Here is a 21,248-nt window from a genome sequence, read left to right as displayed (position 1 = left end):
ATGACGCATTGACGCTAGGCGCCACGCAGGTCAGCTGGCATTTTGTGACCTGTCACCTGCCAGCACCCCCAAATCCCGATTGCCCAATTTTCAAAAGGAAGAAGAAAAAGGTAGCCAAAGCCAACACAGGTGGAGGCCGGTGGTAAACGATAGGGATCGCAAATCGAGGATCGATACATACTGCCAACAAAAGAAGAAAAAACAACAGCCTCGCTCGACAGGGACTAGCCACGTACCGGGGTACCACTCACTCCACTGGGATTTGGCCATTTGGGAACGCGACAAGTGGGCCATGGTTTTCGTCGCCACTCCCTTTCCGCGATCCGTTCCACCGCCCGTTCCGTTTGAAACGTGCAGCTTAGCTGAGCTACCCGAGGAGAGCAGATCAGCAGAGGCTTAGCTAGCTCATTTCACCAGACAATGCAAAACAATGGCAGCTGGTCCATCAATTCCCATCTCCCAACGACCCAACCAAAACAAACAACTAGTACTACTACTGATCTGATGAAGATACTCTTAGTATGTAACCGAACAAATACACAATCGAAGGTAAAAAAAAAGAAGACGAACTGGTTAAACAAACAACTAGGAATTAATAATCCAGCATCAATCGAAGCAGTACATGGAGGAGATCGAATGTGCAGAGGAACTGGATCGGACGACGCAGCTGAGGAGGCACATCTCAAATCCCCATGGAAAAGGGATTGGAGACGGGGGACACCAGCAGCAGCAACTAACAAAGAAAAGGAAGGAATCACATCTCAAATCGACACCATATTTCACAGCGGGCGCGCGACGGCCGGAGTCACCACACGCACCACGTCCCCCATCATCATCAGCTCATCGCCTGCTTGTCCACCATATATGAGCAGATAAAACAAATTGATCGGTCAGATAAGTTAACCCGCCGGCCTGATCGAGCAGTACAGCAAAAGCTGCTGAAGAAGGGTAGAGATCGGAGGGAGTACCTTGAAGAGGCGAGCTGAATGGCAGGGGACACAGCCTCCGTCTGCAGGCTACTTGGTGATGGCCCAGACGGCGTAGATGATGCCGGGGAGGTAGCCGAAGAAGGTGAGGATGAGGCAGATCCAGAATTCAACCTGCAACCGTATCAACAGTAGAAAAATCTGTTCGATCAGACACACCACGCAACGCTAGAACAGTGTCATGCACGCACGAACGGAAACGCTACTGGCTCTGCAACTGCAAGCGGTGAGAAACCACCACACCATCAGAATTCAGAAGCGGCCGATACTACATACATACCCCGCAGCCGAACTTGAAGAAGACACCGAGCGGCGGGAGGATGATGGCGAGGATGATGTCGATGCAGGTCGCCGTGCCGTCCGAGTTCGACATCTTGCTTTTATCCGCTCTTCGCTGCTCGATCGGGGGGGGGGGGGGGGGGGGGGGGGGAGAGGGGGAAAATATCAGAGAGCTGGGGTGCGTGGTGGAGAATGCGACGAGCTGAGACTGAGAGCGTGAGGTGCTCGATCGGCGGCTGGGGCTAGGCTTATAAAGACGGAGAGCCGGCGGGGGTTCGGGGCGGGCACGTGGCCCGCGCCTGCCAAGATGCCAAAGCAGAGCGCGTGCGTTGCGTTGGCCGTTGGGAGAGGGGGCATCGGATCCCAAGGTTCGCCGGCCGCGTGCGCTGAGCTGTGTGCGGCTCCGACGGCCAGCGCCAGCGCATGCGGGTGCAGCCAGCGCCTTGCACGGGGTACGCGCTATTTCCTAGTACAAGCACTAGTTTTTTTGCGTGCCGGACGTGCATCACCGGGGATGCGGTGAGGAGGTTCCTGTTCGGCTGTTAGTCGAGAGATGCACCCACTTTTTTTTTTTTTGTTTCTGATTTTTTGCTGGTTTTGTGATGCTTAACGATTAAGGCGACGATCGATCGAGTTCGTCACACAACACGCTTTGCCGTTTCCGTTCCGTAGTGAAACCAGCCAGGCAGAAACGCCTTTCTGAAGAATTCTGAACTCGCTATGATCTACCGCCACTATGACCCGGCCTCCTGCTGTGCACCGCACCCTGTAGCTAGCGTCACCATTACTCTTTTACATTAGGAACAAAACGGAATGAAGACTCCAGTGCTACGTGGAAGCAGATCCGCGGAAACCTGGAGAACAACGGCACATTCTTTCACATTAAAAAAAAAAAAACTTCCATGGTCGGCCTGGCCAGGCACTCATCAGGCTTGTGTGCCAGCTGCGGGAGGGAGCGTCGTCACCACCGCGTCCAGCCGTCCACCTTCGTTGTCTTGAATCCCAGGGCAGTTATTATATTTTTAATAATAATATAACAACCTCTGCAGTCTGCACTCGAGTTATAGGTGTCCACCTCTCAAGAGGTCCAACAAGTTGACAAGGAAGTATATATACAAAGATAAATTACTGGGTCTGTTTAGTTCACCCCAAAAACCAAAAACTTTTCAAGATTCCCTGTCATATCGAATTTTATGACACATGCATGAAATATTAAATATAGACGAAAATAAAAATTAATTGCACAGTTTGCCTGTAAATCACGAGATAAATTTTTTGAGCCTAATTAGTCTATGATTGAATAATATTTGTCAAATAAAAACGAAAATGCTAAATCCAAATTTTTCCGGAACTAAATAAGGCCCAGGTAGAAGAATAACGTCTCCTAGAGTCCTACTGCGAGTCTGCCACCATAGTTGGTTATTAACGGAATATATATTGTGTACCATGCTAATATAATCCTTCCTTCTAGCAGCAGGCAGCAGCAGATCTCTCCCTGATTTGTTTCCTTCATGGAACAAAACCACCTTTTAATTTGGTGTGATACGACTAGAGTACCCGACGCCGACGTTAATTAGCGTTAGTGCGATCATGTAGGGACGCCATGGATCCATCCATCGACCCACGGTGTCGCTTTCACGGTCTCCAGAATGGCCCGCGCCGCGTCGATCCATCACGCATTATGCTTGGTTCTATTCAACTCTCGCACATCAACTGACATCTCTCCACTCTCCTAGCTACCATCCTCTCTGTCCACTCCAATCCTCTTCCTCTCCTAGCGAGCGATCGAATCGTGGTGTCCATTCATGACAAGTAAGCAACCTGCTTTCCCTTCTACCAGTCATGCATGTTCCGGCTCTTATTCCATCCGTCCAACCCTGCTTTGCTCCAAGACTTTCAGCATGTTCTTGTGGATGGATCGGATCTACACTCTGGAGGATGCTTCGATGGCCAGGACCAGAAAGAGAACAGGTAAAATGCACATGACACCTGGAAAACACTTTCAACTTTAGCTTGTTCTCAAGTCAAGCTTTTCCATGTTGCCGACCTCACAATAACAAAGCTGTTACATACGATCAGTACCTTTAAACATGCCTGATGTATCTCGTGAGTTACTCTGACTTGCTGTAAATCGTCGAGAAGAGGAGTCGGCAGCAGCTAAACCTAACCAAGAAAGTCCAGTTGATTGTTTCAGAACAGGCACAGATAAAGTTGCAAAAAGAGGACCACGCACCAAAATGGGGGGAAGAAAGGTAAAGCTTACTACTAACCACTACCACGCGTAACTATATATAATATATGTCATGCTAATCCGCTCGTCCAGTCAGCTATATATGTGAGACAGTGAAGGATCACATCAGCAATATAATATGAAGTTACTAGTATGACACAATAATGCATAATCTTGGCAGGCAATTCAACGGGCGGGGCGCCCAGTGGACATGTCGGCACCCACCGGCCACCACCAGGCACCAGTTACATGCCGTTTCCCATACTAACGCCCATGAATGATGATGAATGGACCGGATCAGGACCCTCTAATAGGCTGCTATCAAACACCATCACTGTGCCAAAACGAATCATCATACCAAACAAACATCCAAGCTCGTCTCTTGCAGGCTGCAGCAAGCTACACGTCTCCTTTTGGTCGATGATATCGACTGATGGCGAAGCAAGCCATGGCCGGTGAATTCATTCCAGCGTCGGTGGCCGGTGGGTGCAGCATGACGAAGGAGCGTGGGTCGGTACCCCATTCTCAGGGTCAGGGACGTCCTTATCTGCCCACATGGAGGGGAGTGCCGTTTAAGCTCCAGTGCCCAAAGACTTGCATAGACTAGTGTAAGCATTCACCAATTCTCTGTTCTGGCAGCTCATGACAGATTGACAGGTGGGTTACTGCCTTCTAAAGCTTGTGGTTTCTAAAGCTTAAAGAATACAAATCCTGTTACTTGGGTTTTTTTTTTGAAGGGCTGGATAGGTAGTAGAGTAGCATGTGGAGTTATCCAGAGCAAAACTTCGCGTGTGCAGCCTTCCATTGCTTACTACTCTTTTCATCCTAAATTACAAGTCCTTCTAAGAATCTGGTGAGTCAAAGCATCCTAAGTTTGACCGAATTTATATGATAACATAATAATATTTATGATACCAACTAAGTATCATTAGGTTCATCATTAGTTATATTTTCATAGTAATATCTATTTGATGTCATAAATCTTTCTAATTTTTTCTGTAATGTTGGTCAAACTTTAGATCTTTTGACTCTTCAAGATTTTTGGAATGAATTATAAATTGGGATGGAGGGAGTAGTTACTACTGCAGCCAGAGAGAGAACGGCCACAGGCTACCTGCAGCAACGTGGATTTGTTACAACCGGCGGCAGGTACCCACCTTGATCGGACGGACAGGAGGAAGTGCGGGCGTGGAGATTGGGTAGTGGACATCTGGTGACATGGCAGCCGCGGCCAATGATTGTAGATTAATAGTACAGCATGGATCTGACATAGTGACATGGATGAAAGAGAGAGGAGATTGCTTGTGTGGACTGCGGAGTATGGTTGGCCGGCCGGGAGTTAGGTATGGAAGTAAATGCAGGGCAAGAGCTCCTTTCGGCGTACAGAAGGCCGAACTTCCCTCTCTCCTTTCTGGCCTTCGCCCTATCCTTCCTCCCCTGCCCGCTGCCCGCGCCCCCGTCCTGCCCGGCGCTCATGCATCGACGAGCGCGGCCTTCCTGTCCAAGCTCCACGCGCTCGCTGCCGTGCTATGCTCCCGCGTCGGTCTCGGCGTGACGTCGTGTTCGTGCTCGCGCCCGCGGGCGTCCGTGCTCTACTCCACGCTCATGTCCGTCGGCGCCGTCGTGGCACCCACCAACCCGTCCCTCACCGCCGCCGAGGTCTCCTGCCTGCTCGCGCTCTCCAACCCCTGAGTCACATCTGCCGTCGCGGGCACCAGAGGCAAGCTCCCTGCCGGGCTCCGCACCGTGCTGCTCGACTCCCCGATGTTCATCTCGTTCCTGCAGGAGCTCGACAAGGACGCGGTGGCGATGACTCGACAAGGACGCGGTGGCGATGACTCGACAAGGACGCGGTGGCGATGGTCCTGGTCCGGCAGTCGGAGTGTCAGACTCGGCGGCGGTGCTGTACTTATTATTATACATATTTTCAATTGGCAAAACGGGTATGGTCTTATGGAGTACAGCCGGTTTCTGCCCCGCTGTTGGAGACGAAGAATGCGCGTGACTTGAATCCGTGGGCCGTCTTTCATGGGGCGTTGAAGTGACGATTGTTCATCCAGAAACAGAGGCTGCCAGGGGAGCTTTGGGTCTGAGGCTCTTTTGTAATGAAGGTAGGTCCGTACCACCATGCAATTTAGTTTAGTAGTAAAACAATATGCTATAATCCACTTTGCTCATAACATTGCTTTTAAGAAGACCTTGTCCTGATAGCTATAGTTTCAACGAATTCACATTCACGGGGTATTGTATATTCAGATTCAGATAACTTGGGTATGGCCACCCTAGTAATGTGCTAAGAGAGTTTTATAAGTTAACAAGAGTTTCAACATTTACAGTGTCTATATTTGTTTCTTCGGCCACCAGATAAAAGATGCCACCAACCTTGCACTTGTTTACAGAAAATGTAAATAAACTTAACAAAAAGGAAAAAAAAGGAGAGAGAATTTTGTTGGCATTCTTGTGTGGTCCCTTCATGTGGATGTTGTATGTCACTTTGAGCTATATACATATGATTCAATATCAGTGTTCTAATTTGAATTTGTTAGTGCATTCCTGATGGCTGTTTTTGCTCGAGCTTCAGTGACACTTTGTCCCTTATGGGCGCTAGCATAGGTTACCTAGGCGAGGAGTATACATCTGAGATTTTGGATAGTGAAGAATGGTTGAGGACAGGAGATCTTTGTTACATTGACCAAGACAGATTCGTTTACATTGTGGACCGGCCGAAAGAGTTAATTAAGTACAAAGGCTACCAGTTGGTATCCACCAGGAGATCTAGTGTTAGATTTTTTTCTAATCAGCATTTGCATGACACATCACTCCATCAGAGCATCTGATCTATTACGGACTTACAGTGTCAGTTTGCCTTCTCTCCTGAATTCTGATGGAATCTATTTCATTCAGGTGCCTCCTGTAGAACTTGAAAGCCTACATTCAGGTGCCTCCTGTAGAACTTGAAAGCCTACTTCAGATACACACAGATATTGATGAAATCGCAGTTGTCCCGTAGGTGTATACATACATACATACACCCTAATAGAAAGTTTCCTTCAAAAGAGAAAGACACTAGCTAATGGAATAATTCATGCTAACTATTCTTCATTATACAGATACCCTGATGATAAGGCTGGAGACTGCCGACAGTGTTCATCGTCAGACGCCCAGGAAGTCACTTGCACAAATCACACATCAAAGAATTTGTCGCCAAACAGGTTTGCCGCTGGCTCAACACAAACAATTTTGCAAGAATAGTAACCACTGATGTTTTTTTTTTTTGTAAGAGAAGATGGAGCTCTGTTGAGTTGCTGGCCTAATAACCCTTATCATTTGTCATGCAGGTCCTTGTGGATTCGTCGATAAAGAAAATGCGGCGGGTTAAGATTGTCCGGCCAAGCTAGCATTGCGGCAACATATTAGCTCCAAGTTGTAGCATGTGTATGTGGTGTAATTTTTTGTTGGATAATAAGTAGGTAGATCAGTTGCAATGTGATGTCAGTGTGTCACGCCCTCACCATGACTGTATAAAAGTACTAGCAGATATCACATTTGTAATCAGTTTAAGACATTGAGAGTAATTTAGTAAATGTGAATTTTAAATTATATGCAGTGTGTAAATACCTGTAGATTGAGATTGTGATGAATTTGTAGTTGTACCCTGGAATATTTTTTTCTTAGCCTCTGCAAAGTGCAAACGTATCTCCAATCTTATCGTAATTTTGTTTTAATAGTGGAACTCCGAGCATCAAAAATTAAATTCAAATATTTGCCACATGTACCGATATTCGTTCGGTTTGGAAAAGAAAGAGGCAAAACAACACTGATAACAAATTTAGGTGAGAAAGACAGAGATGATATGATGAATGCATAACAGTCTGTGATCATCAAGAAAGACTGCACAAGAATTAAGATGGTGCTGGAGAATACAGAGATGGATAGATCGGAGATTGGTGTCACTCTTGTTGAAGCGAAAAGCCTCATGCGCCTGCTGCGGGATTGGAGAATATTCCAAGTAAGTCCTTGATGTTATCGGTGTGTGTTGGTGTGGATTACGGTGGAATTTTAGTTCAAGTTCTACTCCAATCCACCTTAACACATGTGGATTGATGTGAATCCGACTACATCCAAACAAGGCCTAAAGAGAGATGAAAACAAAGTAGCAAATTCTTTAGCTAGTTTAGCTAAGCGATGTAAATTTTCAGAAGCTAAATGGGGATCAGCGCATGCGAGCGCCAAGGATCTGCTTATGGCTGATTGTAACATTGTGTTACCTAATTAATAAAGCCCTCTCTTTACTCGAAAAAAAAGAACGCATAACAGTCTCTAATAGGAACTGCAGAGTTAAGTTATTCATTCAATTCAGGATTGGTACTCTTCTTTACCACCATCGTTTTCAACCCCTCAGAAATGCTAAAAGATGATTTAATTATCAAGCGCAAAGGCAACTAAGTGGAACTTTAAAACAACAAAAATTAACCATCTTCCATAATAGTCGATTGATCGGTCTGGAACCAAATTTGACAGATCTCTCGATGAGAGAAAATGTACCGGTAAATCAAGAACTTCAACAAAATAGAAGCAAGCGGCATTCTCTGCAGCAGTAAATCAAGAACACCAAGAAAAGAAAATAGAAGCAATCAGTATTCTCTGCAGAATAGATATCCATCCTAAGCTTTTCAATCCAGTGAACCCAAAAGCTGGAAGTGCCCTCCGAGCCTGCGGGTCTCTTGGCTTTGGATTCAGTAGCGGAGCAGCAGCAGCCTCAACGTGTAGACGCCACCCGGCAACCTTGCCGTCGTACTCGCGTGCACCAACGAAGCACCCATGCCGCCGTCTCCGTCCGACCCCGACATCGACCCGCGCAACGGCTACAGCGCGGCCATGAGGATGTTCTGCAACCTGCGTTCTCCGGCGCCGCTACCTCCGCCGGAACCCCCGCTCTCCTTCCCGTCCTTCGCCTTGTCCTTCCCAGTGCTCGTCCCTATCCCACCCGGCGCTCGTCGACGCTAGCACTGGCGCCGCCGTCCCATTCCTGGCCTTCCTGTCCAGGACCCGCGCGCTCCGCGCCCACGTCCACGGTCCACCTCGCCCCGGCCAACCCGGCGCTCACCGCCGCCGAGGTCTCCCACCTACTCGCGCTGGACCCGGGGCGGTGCTGTACTCGTCGGGCACCACCGGGTGTCCGGATGCAGCAAGGCGGCCGTGTTCACCCGCCGCAACCTCATGCCCTGCACTGTCACGTGGGCGCCGGCGCCGTTGATCGTTGAACAAGGAGAGCTAGGAGAGTGAAGCAGACAGAGAGCAATAAATGAATCCTACCCGCAATAAATTTGATGCACACTGCAAATCCACGTGTATTTCCATGTGAGCAGATTAAGCTTAATCGTGAGCCAGCCTATACACGTAAGCGGGCGGAGCACGAATCTCTGAATAGAATTGAACGGCATGCGTGAGGGTGGGTACGTGCCGCGGTTGTTACCCGAATATTTTCGCTACCTGCAGTCTACCACTGGACTTCTATACTTCTTTTTTACGAGAACTAGAATATATACTATGAAGAACTGGACGGTTACCAACGTCTTCATTAAGTTTATCTATTGCTGTGCGCAAGTCTATCGGAATCATTTGGATCATGTATAGACAGCTGGCTGTTAATGAACTTCAGATTCCTATGGGAGAAGGCAGTTACCGTTGCAGGATGGCAGATGGTCCAAACCCCAAACTACATTGCACCGGCCATTGGAACGATGTGAATGTGACCTGGAACCGATAAGGATGCCCATTCCCTGTTGTCTTGAAGCTTGCAAGTCAATCTACATAGCAAGGAAGTCAACAAACCAAGGGTAAGAAAATAAAAGATGTCCAAGGATATAGTGTAATAAAAGTCACATGGGATCTTCTTACAACCACAATAGTACTATACTACCATTGATCATCAAGTGATGACGTTTTTCACTTCTCAGAGCTCTGGACCCAATGTATGGACAAAGTATGTAAAACACATTTTATTAAAAAATGGTATGTCAAAATCATCTCTCTCTCTTGCAAGAAAGCAGCTCCCTATCCGATAGATTCTGGGAAGCCAGAACTGAACGAAGGCTGTAATAATATAGGCCATGTTGTTGAACTCAATCCTCTGCACAAACTTCGGATAGCAGCAATGCTCAGTAGGACAAGCGGGGAATCCACTATCTGATGAAGACATGTGGTGAGCCCACCCCTTTGTATTGGCCCAGCACCCTCATTGATTACTGCCCTTTTGTATTGCATTATGATGCATCATCAGTGAAATCCGGATGCTTTACTGATTCTGCTTTTGGCATCCATTGATGGAGACACCATCGTTGTATATGATAGCAACAGGTGAGCTAATTCATGAGTAGGCAAAAGCTTTGTCACGCTGAAACCCAGTCTGGAGAAACACTGCACTGATATGTGTGGTCCAACTACCTGCCTAGGAGAATAAGTCCAAGACTCATGGTAAATAATATTTTCCACAGTCACTGAGAATTCTCAAACAGAACATAACTGGAAAAATCCAAACATCTTCCAATCTGTAGAAGGATCTGAGGATCGATGGGCACCCAGTTACTTCCATTTCTTCACAATTGCAGCTAGCACAAAAGGACTTCAGAAAAGTGTATACTGACTACCTACAACAACAAAAGTTGCAAAACTAAGAGGTGGGTCGTAGCTGAAATCATCAAAATTATCTTAGTGCGTGAGTATCAATTTCCCTTGATGAATGTTTCATAAATCATGATTCATGAAACAATTGCAAAATAGATTCTTGATTATTAATAAGGAAAATCAGAATCAGAATAAAATAATAAACTGCACATAGAGCAATAAGGAGTAAGCAATACAGAAAAAGGAGTTCTTAGATGAAAAAAAAAGTTAAGGGTTCCCAGGAAAAGTGAATAAATTTATCATCAAGATATACAGTCTGTATCTTGTGACCCCAAGCAACCCTCTTTAGCTAATTATACTAGCAAACAAATGCAAGAGCATGCAGATTGCAGGCATGGTATAGAGAAGGAGCAAAATTGTTAAACTACTTAACATATAACACCAAGAACAAGCATAATAACAGTAAAATTTACTCTATAATCCTGTCAACTCATTTATGCCGGCAAATATGGAATTTATTCCTCTAGAAAAAATTTCTGATTAGTGTTTTGATGCAATAGCTGTCTCTCTTCCCGTTTCCCGTCTTGCGTCCTGTCTCCCAGGTTCATCAGTAAATTCTCAAGTAGCTAGAGAAGCTAGTGACTATCCTTCCACATCAGCAGTTTTACACTCTATCTTCATGTCTAGTTATTTGTTCCATACAACCACAGGCAAATGATGTTTTTCTTTTGTGCAAAATGCATATAATGCATATGAATATGTACATGGAGTCAAGAAACCACAAATCTTAAATCAAGCTATTTCCTGTTCTCTTCTTCAAGCTCCTCTCTTCGATCATAGTTCTTATCCTAGTCACCTCAGACCACATTCCAGCACTGGCATAGATGTTAGATAACAGAATGTGATAGCCAGGATCATTGGGGTTTTGCTCAAATATTCTTTCTGCAACGAGCTCAGCAATGTCCATTCTATTGTGCTCTCTGCATGCTGACAATAGACACCCAAGAACATCGATTTCTGGCACTTCTTGTAAATTTGCAATAAAACTCCAAGCAGCATCAAGCCTCCCAGATCTGCTGTAAAGGTCAACAATGCACGAATAGTGCTCCTTATCTGGAGAAATATTGTAGTCCCGCAACATGGAATCATAGAAGCACAAGCCCTTATCAATAAGGCCCTCATGGCTACAACATGATAACAGAGCTACAAAAGTCACTTTATCTGGAGAAACTCCATCTCTCTTCATTAGGTCAAAAAGAAAGAAGGCTTGCTCTGCATGACCATGCTTTCCCAGAGAAGAAATCAGAGTGTTATATGTAACAGTATTTCGCTCTGTCATCAGCAGAAAAATCTCGAAGGCTAGTTCTAGGCAACCACACTTGCAGTACATATCTGTAAGTGCATTACTAACTGAGCAACATGAACTTATGTTATGCCTGATGGCGTAAGCATGTAGTTCTTTGCCCTGGAGAAGCCTGGAGTGTTGATTGCATAGAGGAAGAACTGAAACAACAGTCACACGATCAGGTCTAAGTCCCTCTTTCAGCAGTGCCCTTAATAGACGTAATGCAGACTCTGAATCCTCATTCACAACATATCCTCCGATCATTGAATTCGAAACAACCAAATCGTTCTTCGGCGTGAACTCAAAAACAATTTCTGCTTCCTTAATGGATCCTTGTCTACTGTAGAAGTCGATGAGTGCACTGGCTAGAAACTCACTGTGTTCCAAACCATTTCTTAAGGAGAAGCAATGAATTTCTTTTCCATACCTGAATAACCTCAGCTCTGAAAGACTAGGAAGTATGCTTGCAAGGGTAGTAGAATTTGGTTTTACTCCTGAAGCAACCATTTCAGAAAACAAACTGACACTCACATGATATCTTCTGTTCTGTGAATGCCCTGCAATTATGGTACTCCAAGAGATAACATCCTTGTGATCGATAGACCAAAACAGAGAAGCAGCAAAATCCAGCCTAGCACATTTGCAATACATATCGACCAAAGCATTCAGAACACAGGTATCAACACCTACTCCACATTTTACCACACATCCATGTAATGCCGTTCCAGTCCTAAGCTCTTTCACCTTGCCACATGCTGGAATAACAGTGGCCAAAATCATTGAATCGGGCCGAAACCCTTCTGACTTCATGCGCTTAAGCAACGTCATCACCTCAAGCCAGTCTCCTCCGTGCACGGTTCCTCCAATCATCGCAGTCCACGCAGCCAAGTCCCTCACTTCCATGCTCTCAAACACATTCCTTGCTTCACCTAAGCACCCACACTTGGCAAACATGTCCACAAGCGCACACTGCACAAACACATTGCACTTTGCAATACCCCTGGCAATGTCCGCCTCCACGTTCTCTTGAACTTTTCTCCCCTGCTCAACCACGCCAAGTGCAGCACATGCTTTCAGAACAGGTGGGTAAGTGAAACGATCAGCAACGACCGAGCCATCACCGACCATGTCCCAGTACCACTGCAGTGCCTCCGAGAACCTACCGGCATCGACAAGGCCCTTGATCACGGCGTTCCACGCGAAGGAGTTCCTCGTAAGCATTCCGTCGAACACGCGCACCGCGTGCCCGAGCCCACCATCCCGCAGCCTGGCGTACGCGCGCACCAGCTGTGCGGCGAGGACGGTGCTTGTACGGTATCCTCGCACCAGCAGCGCAGCGTGCAATCTCCGTACCTCCGTGAGGGCGGGGCCCGACTGCAGCCGGAGGAGTAGCGAGTCGTGCGAGCCGACGGCCTCGCGGGGGCCGTGGCTGCTGCACCCGCGGCGAGGAGAAATCGCTGGGGAGGCAAGAGGAAGCCACCGAGGCCTCAGTCTGAGCCTCCTCTTCACCGCGGAGGAAATAGTATGCATCCGGCGGCGGCGGCGGCGCGAGGCTTTTCGTTTTCAAGCGGCGAGCTGTTTCTCTGTAGCGGGGAAACCACCTGGTGCCATGGCCGTTGAAACAGGCCACCTTCTACCCTGTCATGGCCCATTGCCCCTCTCCTGTCTAGGGTCGGCCTGCTTCGCTCCTGGGCTTGGGACATGGGCTCATTTAGGAGCGGCCGAACCGGCTTTGGCAGGCGTGTCCCTGCCAATGAAACTAGTTTCAATAGTACACGAGATCGTACCAAAAGAATCATCATTTTTAATGTAAGTACACCACATAACACATAAGTAGTGATAGAAACTATATTCGCTCATCCAATGGGTTACGAGTGGTTTCTTATCCATTGATTACCGTAAAGACCTAGTTTCAGGGCCTGTTTGATTTCTCTTGCTAAATTTTAGCTAGCTAAAATTATTTTAGCTACTCTCGCATGACTAATGGAACTAAACTATTTAGCTCTTTTTAGTTAATATGTTTAGAACTTTAGTTACTAAAGTGACTAAAGTTTAGCTAGCTAAAATTTAGCAAGAGGAACCAAACGATTTGTTGAATTTTTCTTCTCTCTTCATTAATTTGCTTAACACATCATTAAATTGTCTACGTGGTAGTGTAATTAATATCTATATAGAGAAGTGTTAGAGTTTTTGTATTGTGAGTGCCCTCAGCGCGCAATGTCGCACCCAAGTTGCATACGAAAATGATGAAGTCAAACGAGAGCCGTTGTGGCATTGTCGTCGTAATCTTACAACAAGATTGTGCTAATGTATTTATTCATGGCAAAGGCGAACTAGTAAACAGGTAATTAGTCTTCGCTCACTAATTTGATAATGTACAGCCCAGTGTTACATAGTAGATCATCTCGCGCTACGCATCATCAACACTCGTGACGATCATGGGGAGCCCGTACTTGGGGCGCAGCGTGATGACGTCGGTCGGCGCGTGCACGTACTCCGGCGACAGCGTGAGCTTGAACCGCTGCAGCACCGCGGCGACCACGGCCCTTGACTCGACCATGGCGAAGTTCTGGCCGATGCAGTTCCTCGGCCCGCTGGAGAAGGCCAGCATCGCGCTCAGGTTCTTGGGCGCCGCCTTGGTGGTGCCGGCGTCGAACCGCAGCGGGTTGAACTCGCCGGCGTCGTCGCCCCACACCTCCCTGTCGCGGTGCATCGTCGCGATCGGCAGCGTCAGGAGCGCGTCCGCCGGCACCACCACGCCGCCCAGCTCCACCGGGCACCGCGTCCGCCGCCGGATCAGCGGGACCGGGCTGTACAGCCTCAGCGTCTCCAGGATGAACAGGTTCATCTGCGGGCACGTACGTCATGACTCGTGAGTGGGACGGAAGCACGCCAACAAGACGACGAGACAAACGCCAACAAGACGACAAACATACCAGCTTGAGCTTGCTGAGCATGTCGTGGGTGGGAGCCCGGCGGCGGTCCCTGCCGCCGCCGCACTCCCTGAGCACCTCGGCCCGGAGCTTGTCCTGCCACTCCGGGTGCGTGCTGAGCAGGAACATGACCCAGGTGAGCAGGTGCGAGGTGGTCTCCTGCCCCGCGAAGAAGAACGTCTTGCACTCGTCGATGATCTCGTCCATGCTCAGGAGCTGGTCGCCGCCGTGCTCCGGCGCGCAGGCCTCCAGCATGAGCCCTAGGAGGTCGTTTCCGTACCCGGCCTTGTCCTTGGCGGCGAGCCGGTTCTCGATGATCCCCGTCAGCGTGCTCCTCACCTCCTTGTCCAGCTTCCACACACGCATGTTCTTTTTCGTTGGAAGATACCTGAACCCTGGGATATGAACATTGAAAAGCGTGGAGAAGGCGATGAACTGCAGCTCCTTGAGTGCCTGGAACACTCGTTTCCCTTCCTTGTAGCTGCTCCCGAACGCCGTGTGGGAGATGACGTCGGCGGTGAGCTCCTCGAACTGGTCGCTCAGCTCGATCGTAACGCGCTCCTTCTGCTGATTCGCCAACTGAGCCTCCCAGCTGGTCACCATCGACAGGGCGCAATCCGCCATGGTCGCTGTCATCATCTGATTTGGGAAGGTTTCATTTTCAGCGCAAATTCAATAGCCCTTGTGATGTGCCTAGGGACTACAATGACAAGCACGTGGAGCCAATAACTAGCAAAAGTTGAGTATCGGTGCCAATTATCCATGGCGTACGTCGCCGTCGCCCCGACCCGGCGCCGGCGTCCGTCCGTCTGCGTACCTTGAGCTTGTCGGTGTTGAAGGCCGGGTGCACCACCTTCTTGTGGCGGTGCCAGTCGTCGCCGTTGGCCAGCACGAGCCCCTCGCCGAGAAGCCGGAGCAGGTTGGCGTTGGAGCGGTTCTTGGCGAAGATCCCCGTCCGTTCCGCCAGCAGCTGCTTCGCCATGGCGTAGTCCGCCACGCAGATGTTGGGCGTGGAGCCGAACCAGTACAGGAACACGCGCCCTGCATGCAGCTCGATCATCACGACGGCATGTCGGCGTCAGGCCAAGCGGACCGACCCTGAGAACGCGACACTGAGAATGTGTGGAAATGGTGGTAGGATTACGAACCGTAGAGGGGGATCCATTCCCGGAACTGCGGCTGCGCGATGGGAGTGAAGTCGTGGTCGGCGACGTCAAGCCTGATGCCGGCGCCCGCCGCGCGGAGCCGCCTGATGTCGCCGAGGTTGCCGTGGAAGAAGCGGTACGGGGGTCCGCGCACGCCCTGCGCCCGGAGGCTCCGAGCCAGCGCGCGCGGCCGCCACACGAGGCGCACCAGCGCGTCGAACGCCCACGAGGCCAGCGCCGCCGCGAGCGCCGCGGACAGCAGCCACCCGTACTCCATATCACCGCCGCGGGGGACACGACGACGACGACGGCGCTGGCTGATGCGCCTCGCTGACGGACGGATTCACGGATGAGATGAGATGAGATGAGATGAGATGAGATGAGATGAGATGAGATGGTCAGGTCCAACCACGTTACCATGCGCTAGCTTGTCCGGACCGGAGGTTCTTGTATCAAAATCTGATAGTTCGGGACCATTAATTTATACTGTACGTCGTTTGCACTAGTCGTCTAGTTCAATTCGTAGGAGCAGGACCAGCTGCAAACTTGGGCTGGCGCGTTCGTCTGGGATTACGCCATGGCTGATGGCTCTGAGGGCGTCGCGTGGGACAGACACGCGTACGTGAGGATCCCAACAACGGCGGTGCATGCACGCGATCGACCTACCCGGCCGGCTGCTGCCTAGTGCCTACCCCGTCAACCAGCCTAGTCAGACTTGCTTGCTCCGTGGCGTTACAGGGAAGATGATTGTTGCTCCTTAAGATTATGGATTATGGAAGGTGAGGTGACCGGTGACGGAAGTGAACACGTAACGGGGAACTATGGTCTATGGCAACATTGCACGCTACAGTATTTTATTATGGCATCATGGGCTCGATCACACCACGGAGAGGATCCTGTCCGGACAGGTGGTGTGCCGAGATGTCAACTGGACAGCGTGAAATTAAATGGTGACCGGTTCCGTTTTTTCTCATGCCTCCGGTTCCGTAGAGACGCAGGCAGCCAGGCACAATATATCCTCTGATCAAACGGAACCTCGAGCCATGAGAAAAAAAAAGATTAAAAGAAGCTGCTTTTAAAAACATATCCGTAGACACGTGTTTCATTTGGGCGATGTTTTGGTTTTTTTTAGAATTAAGCACATTGGTTTGTCATGAAACCGACAACTTCGGTGTTGGAATTTTTTTTTTCCGGTTGGCCTTGTTTAGTTTCCAAAAGGGTGCTAAAAAATTTCAAGATTGTCCATCACATCTAATTTTATGACGTATGCATGGAGTATTAAATATAAACAAAATAAAAATTAATTGTACAATTTATCTATAATTTGCGAGACGAATCTTATGAGTCTAATTACTTCATAATTGAACAATATTTGTCAAATACAAACGAAAATGCTACAGTACATTTCCTAAAATTTTTTGGCAACTAAACAAGGCTCAAACTTTGCAAACCGAGAATTAGGGCCCGTTTGTTTTTGGGCCGAATGGCTTGGAACTATTTCGAGGCTCGAACCATTCAATATTTTGTACTATGCTGGAAATGTATCAGGCTTTTTTAAGTAGAAATGCTAATCGAACGAGTTCTTATTATATCGCTCGCCACTCACACAGGAGAGGTGCCCTGCAGCAACACTGAGATCGAAGGAGTCACGCCCTGTTGACCACCGCCAAGGGTCACGCCACCACCTCACGTCAGCGCAGGTTCACCCCCACTAGCCGCACGTTACCCCTAAGGAGTCGCTTTACCACAACACAGAGCCCCCCCTCCCCTTGGCAGTCGCTTGCTACCTTCGAAGAGCCATGTCGCCCCCACAGCCTCCAAGGAGCCATACGCTTGTGCTGCTCTTGCCAGCTTGGCTAACGATTAGTTTGTCACATAACAGGAAATAGGTAAGTTTGGTTTTTTGTTTCCAGTTTCCAGTAAAACCGAGCAAACCAAAGACTCCAGGGTGTGCAGTTATAAGCCACCCTGTCTGGGTGTGTGTTGGCACTCCAGGTTGTGTGGTTATAAGCCACCCTGTCGCTTGTAAGTGAAGTATGCAAAAACAGATACTCTGATTCTTCAATCTATGAACTCCTCCCTCCCTCAGGATTCAGCCGAGATCCTTCTCTGTGTCTCCCTAATTTCTTGCTATGTTTTCCTCCCAAACTCCATTCAGCTATCTAGGATTGTAACACAATGTCATCTGAATGTTAAGTTGTGTGGTCGCAATATTCACTCCGCAGGAAACTTACCAAACAAATGTTGTTTTCTATATTACAGTGTAATGGATAGCATTCTTTCTTGGTTGCATTGCCAATTTGCAATTACCGTCTTTGGTCCTAAACCAAATAGCACCTAAGATTCTCGACGATTTAGCACACCGCATATCGATTATAGAGGCTCCGGGTAAGTTTCCAAGAACAGTTCATAGTGTTTGACCTTGACTATACTCCGGGTGTGAAGATTTGCTGGTTGATTGAGCCTTGATATGGTTATGCCAACTTTATGAACTATATTTGGTGACTATGAACTTGATTGCCAGTTATGATCGATTTTTATCTGGTTCTGTTGCTGCAATGTGTGAATTATATATGAACGGTGTAGTGTAATCCTAGCATTCATATACTTCCCCCTTTCCAAATTATAAGTCATTTCAATATTCTTGGAGAGTAATAATATATTAAGTTTGACCGAAATTACTGAGAGAATTACAAATATTTATGATATCACATAGGTATGATCTAAAAATTTAATTAATGAAGAATATAATGATACTTACTTGGTTCTTAAATACTATTATTTTATTATATGAATTTGGTTAAACTTTGGAAAAGTCTAAATTACTCCCCTCAAGTTTGACATATGTCCAGATTACCACCTAGAGTTATATTTGGTTCAATTTACTCCCTCCAACTATTTCAGCTGGTCTAGTTTACCCCTTAACACGATTTGTTATTTTTGTTTTTCCAAATATTAATTAAGTTTTAATATCAACTTTTGTGATATTATGGAGAACATCATAAGTTATGTTAGAAAAAAATATATCCTAACTTTTTACCAAAATATTGATAGCTTAGGAAATTTAACAATAAATTAACACTAGAGATACAATATCATATAAAACATAATGATGAAAAAATTATAGTGCATTTTTATAACACAAAATACAATGTCCTCTATCACCTCACAAAATTTGAAACTAAAATATAATTTACGCATAGAGAAAAAAAAGAAAAATGAGGATATATTTGTACCATTTTTCTCTTGATGTCTGCCTGTTCGCATTTGTTGAACCAGGGGGTGTTGAGTTCCCCTTCTATTCCAAAATATTTTGAGTTTTGGTTCATCATTTTACATAATAGAACAAATCACCATGCAAATTTTCTGGCAAAATGATGGTTATTCTCTATTTTGAATTTTGTTCTTAATAGGCCAAAAAAAAGCCCAAAGGATCTTGTATCATGCCTTGTTATGTTCTGCGGTTCTGCTGTCAAATTTGTGATGCATTTCTGATTTCTAATCTGAAGCTCTAAAGAATTGTTTATCGGATTCCATAGAACAATATTTTTTTCCCCTAATTCCCTATATCCCGTGCCCTGGACAACTCAAACGCGCCCGGGTGCTAATAGCTTCAGAACACCCATGAGTTTTAAGTAGACGGTCAAAAGTAACATTATCTGGTGTACAAAAAAATACTATAAAATGGAATATGCGACACTGGTAGTCTGGCACTATGAATGCGACTCTAGTCGTACTCTCAATTGCACCTACAAGCGCTTGAGGAGCATGGGGAGCCCGTGCCTTGGGCGCAGGGTGATCACGTCCATGGGCGCGTGGACGTATTTGGGGGACAGCTCGAGCGCGAACCTCTGCAGGATCATGGCGACCACAGCCTTAGCCTCGATCATCGCGAAGTTCTGACCGATGCACGACCTTGGCCCGCTGGAGAAGGACAGCAGCGCATTGGGGTGCTTGGCCGCCCTCGTCACCCCGTTCTCGAACCTCTCCGGCTTGAACTCGCCGGCGTCGTCGCCCCAGACCTCCTTGTCGCGGTGGATCGTCGCGATTGGGATGGTCAGGATCGCGCCCTCGGGTACCCGGATGCCGCCAAGATCGAGGTCCGATCCCGCCTTCCTCTGGATCAGGGACACCGGGCCGTACAGCCGCAGCGTCTCCAGGAGGAACATGTTGACGAGCTTCAACTTGTTGAGCGCGTCGCCGGTGGGGACCTCGTCGCCGCATTCCCGCCGGACCTCCTCCCGGAGCCTGTCCTGCCACTCCGGGTGCGTGCTCAGAAGGAAGGAGGCCCAGGTGAGCAAGTGCGACGTGGTGTCATGCCCGGCGAAGAAGAAGGTCTTGCACTCGTCGATGATCTCGTCCATGCTCAGCACCGGCGTCTCGCCGTGCTCCGGAGCGCACGCTTCCAGCATGAGCCCGAGCAGGTCGTTCCCGTAGCCGGCGGTGTCCTTGCTGGTGAGGCGAGCCTTGATGATGTCCATGAGCATGCCCCTCACCTGCCTGTCCAGCTTCCGTGTCTTGAGGTTCTTCTCGGTTGGAAGGTACTTGAGAGCTGGGATCTGGACATTGAAAACGGTCGAGAAGGCGATGTACTGGAGCTCCCTCTGCGCCAGAAACACCTGTTTCCCCTCGTTGTAGCTGCTTCCGAACGCCGTGTGCGAGATCACGTCGGCGGTGAGCTCCTCAAACCGGCTGCTCAGCTCGACCTCCACTTCACCGCCCTTCGCGAGCTGTGCCTCCCACTCGGACATCATGGAGCGAGCACAGTCGGACATGGTGACCGTCATCATCTTGAGCTTGTCCATGTTGAAAGCCGGGTGCACGACCTTGCGGTGGCGCTTCCAGTCGTCGCCGTCGGTGAGGACGAGGCCCTTGCCGAGCAGGCGGGAGACGTGCGGGTTCATGAGGTTCTTGGGGTAGAGCCCGGTGCGGTCGAAGAGCACCTGCCTCACCACGTTCACGTCCGCCACGCACACGTTCGGCCTCGCGGCGGTCCAGTACACGAACGTCCGTCCTGCAGCCACGCACACAGCCTCGTAAGTAAGAAACACAACAATCCTACCAAGAAAGCGTTCGAGCTCCGACGAAGCTAAGGACGCAATACGCCAGCCACCAGGTGTGTGGCGACGACGTACCGTAGAGCGCGATCCACTTGCGCAGATGCGGCTGCACCATGGGGATGAAGTCGTGGTCGTCGACGTCCAGCGTGACGGCGGCGCCCTCGCCGCGGAGCCGCTTGATCTCGCCGAGGCTCCCGGTGAAGAACCTGTAGTCCGGCCCGCGGACGCCCTGCGCGCGGAGGCTCCGGGTGATGGCGTAGGGGCGCCAGACGAGGTGCACCAGCGCGTTGAACGCCCACGACGCCAGCACCGCCGCGACTGCCGCCGCCACCATCCAGGCCAGATCCATGGCTCGCGGTCACTGCCGAGGCGCTGCCTCTCAGTCAGATCGATGGGGTCTGCACGTGCGGCCGTGTAGGAAATCTTCTGCTAGATGGCTTTGTGTTTTCTTGCTGGGGTTGAAATTGAAAGAAAGCTGGTTTTGCCGTTGACACTTGATCGGGAGGTGAGGTTGTTTGTGTGGAATGAGTGCTGACTTGCTGAGGGTGGAGGGTGCTATTTATACCGTGTTTTTGTGGCCTGCCGTTTGACGTTCTCGTCGCCGGGGCGCTTGGTGGGTTGTCGGGGACGGTGAGATCAGCTG

General features: G+C 48.7%; 4 protein-coding genes and 1 long non-coding RNA gene across 10 annotated transcripts; 1 reads left to right on the top strand and 4 right to left on the bottom strand.

The window, feature by feature from the left end:
* LOC110432819 (hydrophobic protein LTI6A) lies at nucleotides 498-1,421 on the bottom strand. Its single transcript, XM_021453691.1, has 3 exons — nucleotides 1,267-1,421; nucleotides 969-1,100; nucleotides 498-847 (listed from the first exon to the last, which is right to left on the bottom strand). The coding sequence occupies exons 1-2, from the start codon at nucleotides 1,357-1,359 to the stop codon at nucleotides 1,017-1,019; spliced, it is 177 nt and encodes a 58-aa protein (XP_021309366.1). The 5' UTR covers nucleotides 1,360-1,421; the 3' UTR covers nucleotides 498-847; nucleotides 969-1,016.
* On the top strand, nucleotides 2,591-7,158 carry LOC110432228. Of its 5 annotated transcripts, none has more exons than XR_002449639.1 (5): nucleotides 2,591-3,517; nucleotides 3,677-5,606; nucleotides 6,400-6,433; nucleotides 6,606-6,707; nucleotides 6,834-7,158. It is a non-coding gene; the product is annotated as an uncharacterized LOC110432228 (long non-coding RNA). The 5 variants fall into 5 exon arrangements; XR_002449636.1 differs by having other exon boundaries at nucleotides 6,400-6,505; XR_002449638.1 differs by having other exon boundaries at nucleotides 2,595-3,077; nucleotides 3,158-3,517; nucleotides 3,677-6,505.
* LOC8079383 (pentatricopeptide repeat-containing protein At4g33990) lies at nucleotides 7,953-13,094 on the bottom strand. The gene is made up of 2 exons (XM_002461046.2): nucleotides 9,419-13,094; nucleotides 7,953-9,305 (listed from the first exon to the last, which is right to left on the bottom strand). The coding sequence occupies exon 1, from the start codon at nucleotides 12,995-12,997 to the stop codon at nucleotides 10,910-10,912; it is 2,088 nt and encodes a 695-aa protein (XP_002461091.1). The 5' UTR covers nucleotides 12,998-13,094; the 3' UTR covers nucleotides 7,953-9,305; nucleotides 9,419-10,909.
* On the bottom strand, nucleotides 13,715-16,158 carry LOC8079382 (cytochrome P450 709B2). Of its 2 annotated transcripts, XM_021452865.1 has the most exons (5): nucleotides 15,963-16,158; nucleotides 15,549-15,875; nucleotides 15,218-15,441; nucleotides 14,404-15,039; nucleotides 13,715-14,315 (listed from the first exon to the last, which is right to left on the bottom strand). In XM_021452865.1, exons 2-5 carry the CDS (start codon nucleotides 15,820-15,822, stop codon nucleotides 13,878-13,880), a joined length of 1,572 nt encoding a protein of 523 aa, XP_021308540.1. In that variant the 5' UTR covers nucleotides 15,823-15,875; nucleotides 15,963-16,158; the 3' UTR covers nucleotides 13,715-13,877. The 2 variants fall into 2 exon arrangements, with proteins under 2 accessions (XP_021308540.1, XP_002461090.1); XM_002461045.2 differs by having other exon boundaries at nucleotides 15,549-16,158.
* LOC8063530 (cytochrome P450 709B2) lies at nucleotides 19,065-21,149 on the bottom strand. Its single transcript, XM_002461044.2, has 2 exons — nucleotides 20,681-21,149; nucleotides 19,065-20,559 (listed from the first exon to the last, which is right to left on the bottom strand). Exons 1-2 carry the CDS (start codon nucleotides 20,952-20,954, stop codon nucleotides 19,295-19,297), a joined length of 1,539 nt encoding a protein of 512 aa, XP_002461089.1. The 5' UTR covers nucleotides 20,955-21,149; the 3' UTR covers nucleotides 19,065-19,294.

This window comes from Sorghum bicolor, chromosome 2 (assembly GCF_000003195.3).
Source record: "Sorghum bicolor cultivar BTx623 chromosome 2, Sorghum_bicolor_NCBIv3, whole genome shotgun sequence".
Taxonomy (NCBI): domain Eukaryota; kingdom Viridiplantae; phylum Streptophyta; class Magnoliopsida; order Poales; family Poaceae; genus Sorghum; species Sorghum bicolor.
Note: the sequence above shows the minus strand (reverse complement) of the source record. Positions and strands in the feature narration are given on the sequence as shown.